This window comes from Cryptomeria japonica, chromosome 7 (genome assembly GCF_030272615.1).
Source record: "Cryptomeria japonica chromosome 7, Sugi_1.0, whole genome shotgun sequence".
Taxonomy (NCBI): domain Eukaryota; kingdom Viridiplantae; phylum Streptophyta; class Pinopsida; order Cupressales; family Cupressaceae; genus Cryptomeria; species Cryptomeria japonica.
Genome location: NC_081411.1, coordinates 729,783,052 through 729,795,623, shown reverse-complemented (window position 1 = coordinate 729,795,623; position 12,572 = coordinate 729,783,052). Strand labels below are relative to the sequence as shown.

Below are 12,572 nucleotides of genomic sequence, written 5' to 3'. Positions count from 1 at the left end.
TGTATTAATTTAACGAGTTGCATGATGAGTAGCACCTTCAAACCTTAATTGTAGATAGTTAATTGTCCATTTTACTTCTTTTTTTAAAAGAAAGGTCTTACAATACTCCATATGACAGCTACATGTTGACAAAGTTAGCCCACACAACTACTGGCCCCTCTCCTCTAAGTTGCAAAAAATGCTTCAAATCTCCTAGGTTAAGGCCAGCTTTCAACACAAAAAGAAACAAGTCACAATTTAAATTTTAACTACTTCTATATGTATGTGTAGGTGAGTACCGATGGAAGTGCGTACATATGGGTATCTGTTTGTGTCTGTATTTAGTGTGCCTACAGGTGAGTCTGTATGAGGTCGTATGGATGTTCACCTCGGTGTACATGTATGCATTTGTCTGTGTGTATACATCTATGTGTATTTATGTGTTTATGGTGTGTGTGTGTTTGCCCACACGTTAGCGATTAGTCTATATGTAGAGGTCGTATGGATGTTCACCTCGGTGTACATGTATGCATTTGTCTGTGTGTATACATCTATGTGTATTTATGTGTTTATGGTGTGTGTGTTTGCCCACACGTTAGCGATTAGTCTATATGTAAAGGTTTGTGCATGAGAGTGGCATAAGTGTGTGTGTATCTGCAAGCTTGCATGGGTGTGTTTGTCTTTTGAGTGTACTCTCAAGCACAATAAATTTGGGGAAATAAAGTTAATACGTATGATATGTAGTTTTAATTTTAATAGTTTCTGAATATTTCCATCACCTAAAGTTCATCAGGAATATAAATTGAAAATGTGTAATAGTTTGAATACTTTATTTTGTCATAATTTCTAATAAAATAGCCAAAAATTGAAAATGTCTGTCTAATGTAAAATACTGGAAAAGAAAAATTGATACTGAACTTTTCAACTTGATCTCCTCGCCTAAAGCAAAATATTACGCTTTGGTTGAACTCAATATACTTTGATACTTTTGTAACTTCAAATCGGAAAAGCTCCCCAAAACGGACTTGCCTTCCCACTATGAATACTCAAATAAATTGTCGTGTCAAATTGTCAAAAAAAATTACAAGAACCAACAAAGGATTTCAGAAATATAGTCCCTTCATCCTATAGTTCCAAACTTGATTTATATTAAGATAAAATTCAATATAGAATGGTAGATGCAATATTAAGGGCCTCATTTTATTCCATAACAAATGCCCTGCACGTATGTAGTTGAAAATTGAAGGTATAAAAATTCATGATTGAAGAGCCATTTGTCACCCCTTATTGGCTTTTAAAATCTTTAATTCCTTTTCTGTTCTAATTACAAGCCAAACTCAGAAATATAGACGACCAATTCCAAATAAAATGAAACTAAATGTTACCTTCTGAGGATCTTAACAATGAAAGTTCGCGAGTACCTTACAATTGGCATGCTCAAGTCATTACAGTAAATGCTAATATTGAAGATGGAACACAACTCCATAGGTGCATGATCGAAGTCAATTGTGTTTAACGATCTTTGAATGACAGGTTGAAAAATAACTGCAAGGTTAAAGCTGTACTTGAGTTCTCTACTAGTACATTTCGAGAAAATTGCAGAAAATAACTGCTTAGTGGTGCAAAAGTTAATTTAAAAAAGGAAAATTAGTGTTTAATCCCAGCAAAAATAGCTTAGCACTTGTATGGAATCATACTGATGACTCTTTAGCATTCTGTTTTCCCTCCTGCATATTTTGACATTTGCTCACTAATCTCGATCATCTATGAATATATAACATGTGAGATAGAAACAGAACACTAAAATAGAACCGCAATGAAGATGGCCTTCAATTTCTCAAGGAATATGCTCCAAGCAAGCTTCAAAGGGGCTGTTAATACATCCACATCTACAACTCACTTATAGCTGCAAAGATAGTATGTTTTCTTCAACTTGAACACGGCCACCAAGGCATCCAAATTTCATGAGGTAGAAAACAGAATACCACTATTGCCATCTGGCAAACCTACCAATAGCTCCTTCCCCTGCCACCACGACCACCTCGCCAACCACCCCTTCCACTTCCTCTCCCATTCCCTCTTCCTCCACCTCGAGACAAGCTTGCAAGAGCCCTATTTACAAGCTGTGTGGGTGGCACACCCTCCACACGTCCTTTCTTAGCTTTATTGACACCAGAAGTACCGTTGTTTACAGGAACCGTTCGCTTCACCCTGCCAAAAACAGCAAGTCAATACATTTCTTGTCTCATCTTCATATCAATAACACATTATGTGGAAATTTGAAGCAAACAAACCAAAGACATACCCAGCCACAGCTGAAGCTGGAGTTGCAGCAGGTTTTATAGCTTCTTTCCAAGAAAGATTTATTTTCTTATCTCCAATGAATGTAGGGGCCTTTGAATGCAGAGGCTAGAATGGTGCAAGAGAAATTCCATTAACAAGACAAACAAGAGTGATAAGGCTTCTATATCAGTATGATCTATAATAATCAACACTCAAGTCTTCGATTCAATGCATTGTTAATGATAACCTTAAATATCCACACTACCTGAGTCATTGCCAATATATTGTTGCAGGTCTTTAGGCCTGTAGCAGTATTCTGTTTCTTCACTTTCTGAAAAAAGGGTGGTACAATTTGAGTAAGATCCTGACCATGGCATTTAAGATGAGCAATCTTAAAATAGTTAAGATAAGGATGACTTACAACATCAGCCTTTGCAGCATCGTCCTTAGCAGCAGCCATGGCTTTAGTATGCTCTGACATTCCTTGATTTAACTTTCTCAAAGTAGCCCTTGCCAGATCTTCAACAATAGTCAATCTACAAGATCATAAAAATTAAAGCGTGTCATTTATCATAGAAAATGCCACATGGATTCCTCAAAATGAAAACTATTAAAATTCAAACAAACTAAAAATTATTGAAATAATACATTAATTTAGAAAATTAAAATATATAAATAATAAAGTAACAAAAAATTATATGCTAAATATATTTTAAAATTAAAATCTAACCTAACATATTAATGTTAAAAATAGTAATAGTAATAAAAATATCCAAACGAAATATAAGATTCTTATATGTTTGTATGTGACCATACGGTTTGCAAAGAATTAGGGCTGTAGCATGAGGATTTCAAATTTCTATAATAAAATTTGGTGAACTCTGCAACATAAGTCTTCAGTATTTGGTAAGTAGAATTTCATAAAACAAAATGCATGACATATGGCCTTCAGTCTTAAATCGCAAAAATCATTGACAAAATATTACTCTGTTAGCAACACAACAAGAAGCTACGAAGTACACTTCTTAAGGAAAGTGAAAGTCATAACCCATTCCAGGTTCACAAAACATTACAAAAATAAAATTGGACAAAGAAAAGATTTCAGAGTTAAATCTTCAAATTAGAAAAACATCATAACCTAATAATAATTCAGCTTTCGAAAATAATCAAAGATCATTCCAACATAAAACATTTTTATGACCTAAAAATGTATCATCATAAACACCAAAATCCTGGCATTACAAAAGATATTTAAAACAGAAGTCGAATTTCATTCGGTTATTTAAATGCACATTGCACATCTAGGACACATTGTAAGACCCTGTATATGACAGACGTACAATGCACAAAACATGTAGCATCTTTCTTGAAAGATTGATCTCAAACAGAGCACAGTATCATGCTCCCACTGGGGTTAAAAAGACCCAAGGCAAACAAATAACTAAAAAAAAATATGAAATTCTTCTAACAAAAGAAGATGAAAAATATAGAAATCTAAATAAGGAAAGACACATTATATTACACCAGAGAACAAGAAGGTTACAACCTATGATAAATGAACAGAATTCCAAGGAAAACCTCCCCATAAAAAACAAAGGAAAAAGGCACCCGAGACTAACCCCCCATGGGCAATGAGTTGATGTCTTTATAGACCCACTCAAAATGGACCTTAACAACTCAAATCATTCAAGGCAAAAATAAACAAATACAATAAAAAACGATTTGTGCTCACATCTGTAAGGACACCCCTAATTTCATCTTTGCACCACAAGAATATTAAAGAGCAAAAGCAATTAACGTACTTGCATCACAGGATTCTCAAATTCTGAAAGCAGCTATAGTATTCCAATGCAAAGAAAACATAAAAGTAGATTATCCAACCTTTCAGTAAAGTCCTTGTAATTCTCAGAAAAGTCCTCCCCAAGCCTATCTGATGGCTGACCAGTTACTATTTTATAGCCACAGAGACTATTTGTAGCATTTGGTGTCTGTGGCAAGAAACACTTCAGTAAGTAGATAGAATATATACTGGCATATTCAGTTGAACTCTCCAATATAAAATCAGTTATCATTGAATCACGATGGACACAACCTAATGAATGGTTGCAGTTAACCAAACCTTGTGAGCAAGTTGATGGAACGTATACAAAAGGCACTCAACGTATGTGAAGTTCAATTCCTCTCCTGTCTTACGTCGTGGCATATATTTCTGAGCAATGACAAGAAAATGATTTGCTGAGCAAAATGGATAATTTTTAAAAAAGATACCTTCATGCACAGATGAAACTTTGAAATAGAAATAGCTAGCAACGCGCAACTTCACAGCAGTGTCGCACACCTTAGATTCACACTGCTTAAACATTATGTAACATAAGAATTAAATATCTTTTCAACCAACTCTACCATGAATTAGATGTGCAATGGTATTAATTAATTTACAGGCATCCAAAAGGAAATACAGTATTAACAATCAAAAATACAGTATTAACAATCAAAATTCCATTTGATTTGAACAGTTGCAAACCTTGAGAAGTTGAAGGACTGAGGGAAGAAGATGCCGTGCATCCTGAGGTGTTGTGTAAGGTGAACTTTCTGCAAGGTTCTTCAGCAAATCCAATTTCTTTTCCTCAGGAAGCTGCAGTAATGCCAATAAAATAGTGTGTTAAGAACCTACATAAATTTACATACTATATAAAATGTGTTTGTATGATAACTGTAACGAGATAAATTTAAGACCACAAAATGCTACAATTTATTTTTAGACACTAGAATCAGTAAACAATATCATAATTCCATTCAACTAAGGACAAATTGTCATTACATTCAGCAGTGAACAAGGCATCATACCTTATCAAACACAGGAAGGATATGTTTGTTAAGATAGTTAAGAAACTTGCTGTTTAATGCTCCCCTCTGCAAATTAGCATCCCAATGGCACAATAATGCTGGTTAGATCTACTATACATCTTACAGAAATACATAATTTCCTTGTATTCTAGATCCCCAACAAAAATTCATTATGAAAATGACTATTAAAGATGCAGCTTACCATGTAAAAGGGGAGAGCCATGTAAAGACATGACATCAGTCTGTCAATATGATCATTATCTGCAACCTGCCCTCAAAACATCAAAAGAGATATGGTAAGTGGACCATAAATAGATAAGTTCAATAAGATGCTTAACTTGCAACACGAGCAGAAAACATGTTAAGAAAACTGCTCAACAATCCACCTTGAGTTAAAGATAAATGTTGGAGATCAATGTATTAAACAACTATGAAGACAATTTTAGATTTAAACTGAACGAAGTGTTAGACTCAGGTATGGGTATGTGGGTACGGGACGCCAGTACACCAAAGAAAAATTGGGGGCTGGGTATGATTAAGTACATCCATACAAAAAACATATAAAAATCATAAATATATGTATATTTGCAACCTAAAAAATAGGAACTAGATTTAGATTACCACATCATACATATGCTAAGCAAACAATCATAAATATTACAAGTTTGAAATACAATAGACTAATTCGATATCAATTTGTTAAGACTTGATGTCATGATAGATATTTTATATTCATTGTTAATTTGTATTGAAATATAATACAATTAGTAATCAGCATCATAGGGGTCATCAAAAAAACTAGCATCAGCATCATCATTGACACTTTTTGCTGAGACACAAGCAGGGGCAGGGTTTTTCTAAGGTGTGTGGGCTTGGAAGAGCACTTAACAAATCCAGTCAGATGAACAGAAAACATCGAGGAGCAAAGAGACCATTGTATCTTTTTTCTGCCATTTGTAGCACAAAACAACAACAAAAATGCATTTTCTTTTACCTGTTGGATTTTTCTGTGCTTTTTATGAAGACACCTAGGGGTTTTTAGTAAATAAAGTCAAAATATCACAAAAATTTTGTCAGGTTGTGGACTCACATTGGGTTCCGTGAAAAAAAATGCTATTGCAATGCCAGAAACTGATTGGAATCTTGTTGCAGATTAAAAAGCGTTTCAGATAACAATAATCCAAACCCTGGACAATTCCACAAGATTTTTCAGACGTAAGCAATTCCGGGGACATCTTGTACCCAGAATCACTGGAGGAAATGTGTGATTTGGTAACATTGCAACTGAAACTCACAGAAAGATCTCAACTCAGTGGATATATAGTTTCAGCTTAGTTACCAGATCCTGATCAAAACTGAATCCAGATTTTCGGACTGGCACTACTTCAGTTTAGATTTCAATTTTTGTTTTAAATTCCAGATTTCCAAATTCTTTTAACCTCTTAAATGAATAGAATCTTTCAAACCTAATAAATATGGTTTTCGGCAGTTTGGGACAAGAATGAAAGGCTTCACTAATCGTTTTTCGAATATTATGCATCCATTAAAAACCCATGAAGACAACAATTTGAGATTTACCCAACTCAAACTTCCAAAATGATTTTAACTCAGTGGATGCATATTTGCAGCAATTTGGGACAAGAATGATGAGCTAGTAATTATTGTTGGTACACTAAGAGTCCATTGGCACCATGGCATTTTAATATTCAGTAATATTTTCTTCACCTTAGAAAGAATAATTTTCATGAGTGAGTTTGTGAAGAGGCATATAAAGATAATTGGAAACTATTTTCAGAGCTTGACCACACAAAAAACTACTACAGGCAGATACAATCTACATAAATATGCCACTACCAACAACATCTTCCAATTTTTCTAAATTATTGCCTACATATTTTTATCAAAACACTATTACTGTTTCAACTGCTTGTGCATGAGAGCTTCAAACGCAATTAACATTGAGTTATCAACGTTAACCCGAAGAAGAAAAAATTGAGTTCATCATTATTTGTAATACAACTACATTCAAAGCTTGCATAGTACTTACATTAAATTGTGCATCCAAATCTGCTTGTCCTTCAACAATTTCTATAAGCTCTTGCACACGCTCTGGTGGAGCCTTTTCACCAAATATACTCAGACTCTTCAAAAAATCCATAAACATTTTGAACTCTGCACCAGTGACATCTTGCAAACTCTGAAAGAAATGAAAAACACCAACAATCAAAAAGTATTCTTCATATCTACAGAAATTGTCAATTACCAAACAAATACTGCTCATTATAGTCTAAAATATTTCGAAAAAAAAGGTACAATGAAAAAAGTTATCTAAATAATTCTATAAAGACTTTTTGCATTATACATCAAAATGGATTCCATAAAAGATATTCTAATAAATGCAAAGGCAGAAAATAGTATAGGTGGATTTGTCATTGAAACTGACAGGCATATAAGAAGCATTTTATGGACAAAATCAAACACTATGTCCAAGTGTTAGAGCTGTCTTGGTTGTGGTTTAGTTTTGTTGTAAATCACTTGATCCAACAACAACCAAAGTTCATGTTTCTTATTATTTTCAACAGTTCTGAAACTAAGATGGAGAAAAAAAATAGCGAGAAAAACAGTTGAGCTTAATTCCTCACAATACTCATTTAATGGCCCTCAAGGAGTAACTGTCTGACCTGCATTTTTCTCAAAGGAACTGATACAGTTCATTATTGTATGCTTCCCCTGAATATTTTGCAGTGGCATACGTCTCCCCAGAATTTCAAGGACAATCTTATCAAGACTTTCCTGAAAATCTCTGATATATACATTGAATCGCTCAGACCATCATCCACAGGACTTTGCCATAACCAATGAAGCAACAACCTGTATCTTTGTGTCTGCCTTCCTCTTCAAGAGAATTGTATGTAACTATAGACAGATTGCAGGACTGTCATAACCCGTCCCTTTGATCAGATTATTCAATAATGATAAATAAATTTCTAAAATTTCTCTTAAATTTATTCTTCAGAACATGGCCATTATCAATGTATTCATCTAATATTGATTAATTGATTAAAATGTTAATTAAATGATTAAGCAATATAATTAATTAAGAAAGCAAATATAATTTTAATATATTTTATAAGGCTATGCATTATTAATAGCTAACAAGGCTATTACTTAAAGAATGGGATAATGACTTAAGGCAGCAAAGGTCAAAAGGCACCGTTTGAAAATAAGGAGACACATCCTTCCCACGTAGCCAATCATTCCAGCATCACACATATTAAAAAGGTCCAGCAAATTATTATGACCCAATACAGAGAAGATTAAGGAATTCGGGGCACGGAATAGTGTCTAAATTACGATTGAGAATGGAGGTCTGCTTGTCAAGGTTTACAACTGGGTCAAAGGGAACGGTCTGGTACGTTGGCTGATTCATGTATATATGTTGTCTAGTTTAAGCAATATAAACAGTAAAATACGTCAGAAATATCTGACATGCAATGCTAACTAATATATAAATAGTCTGCTAAATCAGAACAAATTAGTAATGATAATCAGAAAGAATTAAGTTTCACAATTTAAATCAATATAATATAATATTGTTAAATAATATAATGCTGTTAACATCGCGTTATCAATATAATATGTTATAATGCTAATAATGTAATATAACATGATGGCAGTGTAATAATGCCTTACTATAACTAATTGTTATTATGACTATTAAGTAAATTATATGATGGAGTCTATAATACCTTTCAATCTCACCATCCAATTATGGAGGGAGACTATTAAGGGAGCAAGAGCACTAGGCTCCAGCAGGTACGCCAACCCCAAGTGTGGGCCATGAGGCCAAGTTGACAAGGTCCTTGGTGCTCTTGGGCTTGTTGGAGAGGGATAGACTCGAGGCACCTTATGTTATTCTCCTTGAGCTCCAAAGGATGATAGGTGTAAAGAAAGAAAGGTTGTTGAATCCTTCATATACACTTTGCAATATGTTAAGAATGACGCTTATATGTTCGATCATGACATGATGGAAATGTCGTCTAATTTGTTGTGCAGGTTCCAGACCAAGCTTTAATTGACATTAGTGTCCTCCTATTGTTCTCTCAATGTTCTAAAATTGTGATTCTAGGACAGAATATAAAAGGGTCCCATTAGGGGACATTACAAGGACACCCTTAAACTCTCTGGTCAAAAGGGATAAACACTGGACATTAATATGTGATCACACTTTGCCATCAGTTACCAATTTGGCAGTTTATAGAAAAATGAATTAAACTCAAGTAATTGGATTTCATTATAACTCTAAGGTGTAGATATCATTCACATCTCATAAGAGTAATATCATTGTTATATTTCAAACAGAGAAGAATAAACAAAAAATGTAGATAATTTGGAGAAATGCTGGTTTGTTCCATGAAACCTTCGTTTCGCGATTCTTCATTTACATTTCTGGGTATGAATAATGAGGAAACTTGTCATAAATGCATTGGAAAAAAAAAATTACCGGGTCATAGCATACCAGTTGTGCATATCCCTGTGTCAAGATGAGTATGGATAATAGAGCAATCTAGGAAAAATAATTCTTGACCAAAAGATCCAAATTGGATAACAAAATAAGTTAGCTCAATTTAACTAGGCAACTAGTCTCAGTTACTAAACAAAACAACATGTAGCTCTGAAACACTCCCAAATCCTCCTAGACTGATGAATTTCACCAAGAACAGAGTATGGAAGACTGCTACAAAAGTCTACATAGATCACAGATGGTTCTGAAGTAACCCAAACAACTTAGGAGTCAGAAACAGTTGCTGGAGGTTCCTAACATTGGGAAGGTGTTGTAGACCTTGCATAAAACAATATATTAAACTCTAGTGAGCATGGAGGGATCATACTAATCAATAGGTAACTTATAAATGTGTAAAATTAAGCCCTTGTGTGGATTAAGCCACCCAACTTTGATAAGTGCAGTATACTAAGCATGTTGTGTCAAGTGAATAAGGTGTTTAAAGATGAGTTTGGGTGACCCACTCATATATGGCAAGCTGGTTGTGTGATGTCCCCTTTTCGGCTAAGTTAGGAAAGCCAGGACAATTACTTCAATTTCCCTTCAACTATGTCAATTGAATACTTATTTAAGCAAGTAGTGGAAGATAAATCAAAACCAGTTGCAATTCCTGATGCAATTATCAGTATCAATGTATCAACAACAATGTCTGATATGACTATTACGAAGTATGCTATGTAAATGTTTCGTTATCACTTATAATGATATGCAATATCTGATATACACTTCGCTTATGAAATCGTTATTTATTGCTTTCAGCAATGGCTACAATGTCTGATCAATCAGATTATGTATGCAATAATTGATGAGAGGACGTCGCCAAGGGCGATACAGATTGCTATGTCTGATCTTTCTTTATGATATATGCAATGGAATCTAATATGTTGCTTATTACAAAAAGCTTGCTGTTTCTGATATGCAATTAAATACTTGCAATGTATGAAGTAGTGATCGCTTTGGAAGCAATATGGTTGCTGTGTCGAATAGGGATATAAATACTTGCAATGAATGCTGATGCTGTGTCTAACATTTCTATGGTTATAGCTTGCTATCAATGATGGATGCTATCTCTGATATGCAATATACACTTGCAAATGCCAAAGGCATGTCGCTCTAAACAGAGCAGATCCGTAAAGGATGAAATAACAAAGAGAAAATAATCCACAATAATGCTGATTGAAGTGATTTCGAATGTCTTCTTATATGTTGCAATTGGACTGACAAGTCGTGTCCCTTCCTCATACTAATCGCACCTCTTGAAGATGATTAAGGTTATCGATTAGACTTCTTAATCACTGCCCAATCAATGATCTATTTATTATTGCTGTATGTAATTGAATGTCACTTTATATCTCATAATTAGTCTTCTTAATAGTCGGTGCTTGCTAACAACTAAACACTTCCGTGTCTTCCCACACTCGATGATCATACCATTATCAATTACTATATCACTGACAATATTTACATTTCCATAATCCATTAATTACTGTCCTCTTACCCATACGATTAGATTCCTTGGATGGTTCGACACCTTTCATGATTAATCTCCACTCATCTAATCAACGTTATTAATCAATGTTGGCACTTGTCTCTCATAATATATGCCATAGGCGATTTGTATACTAATCTCTGATCTGCATATCATACCATGCTTGATACCTTCAGAGTCTAATAGTTATATATTAGTCTCTAAAGATAATATATCGAGTTTCTTCGACGCTCATTATTTGTTCCATGCCTAATGATCGATCTTCTCATGTCTTACTGACTATTTGTGTCATTGTTTGATTTTCCTATGTGATCGTTCTTGGATATGCACTGTAATAATCTTGTTACGCTGCTTACATTTCTATACCCCTACTGTTTGTATTTGATCATAGTCTACTATTCTTTTCCAATTCTGTCCCTTTAGAGACTTCACAAAATTGGATTCCTAGGATGACCGAACGATGACATTACAGGTTGAGATGTAAATAGGAAAATTCTCCTACATTTAATGGGTTGTTGGGATGTGCAAGCAACAATCTTATTACATCTCAATTTAGGTTTAATAGGTCATTGTAATGTCCCATGTTTAATCATAATTAATCTTATTTCAATATGACTTAGACAGTAAAAATAAGAAACAGGTTCAGCAAAAATAATCAAATGTGTGTCATTCCATATTCTATTGGTTTGATTTATTGATAAGTAAATTGTTCATTAATTAATTTAAGATGATTAACTTCAACAAATATAACATTTAACCCTTGCATTACTCCAGTCTAAGAGGAAGAGAATGACTATGTTGCCAAGCGCTTTGATACCAATTTCAATAGGCTTTCATCAAAGCTTACAGATACAAGCCCTTACCCCATTTTGGACCCTGTCCTCAAGGTTCTCAGGTCGCTGATCCCCACCCTCTCTTGGGAAACAACCTATTGACTGGATTTAGACTACCCTCTTGGAAACAAGTCCATCACCTCTCCTTAGTTATTGGTAGTAATGGCAAGAATATTTTAAAGTAATTCCAATATTATACTGATTTAAAATAATTTCTCTTAACTATTTCATAATTAATTAAATATCTAGTTCTGTTATTATGTGTCTGACTGTAATTATGTTTGTAAATATCCAATATAACATTGTATAGTTTACTGCTATTCTATAATTGGATAACCAGTTAGTTTCTCTTCTAAGATATATTCTTTTATCATATTGCATTTATTCTGGAACGTATTATTTATTATTTACGTATCATATTGCATTTATTCTTATGCATTTATTCTGGAACGTATTATTTATTATTGCATTTATTCTCATGAATTCTTTGGAAATACTTAGAAATCTGCTGAATTAGAGGTTTTCGTCCCTAACTCAACAGTAGCAATATCAAGGGTTTTCATCCTCCTTGACCAGG

At 34.0% G+C, this 12,572-nt stretch overlaps 1 protein-coding gene across 4 annotated transcripts in view; it reads right to left on the bottom strand.

The window, feature by feature from the left end:
- Window positions 1-1,343: 1,343 nt before the first annotated feature.
- LOC131047471 (apoptosis inhibitor 5-like protein API5) overlaps window positions 1,344-12,572 on the bottom strand; it is a 33,278-nt gene continuing 22,049 nt past the window's right edge. For all 4 annotated transcript variants that reach the window (XM_057981378.1, XM_057981375.1, XM_057981376.1 and 1 more), the window contains 10 exons: window positions 7,157-7,306; window positions 5,312-5,377; window positions 5,110-5,175; window positions 4,787-4,897; window positions 4,382-4,471; window positions 4,144-4,250; window positions 2,684-2,798; window positions 2,528-2,593; window positions 2,285-2,388; window positions 1,344-2,190 (listed from right to left, as the gene is read on the bottom strand). In XM_057981378.1, the coding sequence (XP_057837361.1) occupies window positions 1,986-2,190; window positions 2,285-2,388; window positions 2,528-2,593; window positions 2,684-2,798; window positions 4,144-4,250; window positions 4,382-4,471; window positions 4,787-4,897; window positions 5,110-5,175; window positions 5,312-5,377; window positions 7,157-7,306 (1,080 nt within the window). In that variant the 3' untranslated portion in view covers window positions 1,344-1,985. The remainder of the gene's footprint in view (window positions 2,191-2,284; window positions 2,389-2,527; window positions 2,594-2,683; window positions 2,799-4,143; window positions 4,251-4,381; window positions 4,472-4,786; window positions 4,898-5,109; window positions 5,176-5,311; window positions 5,378-7,156; window positions 7,307-12,572) is intronic.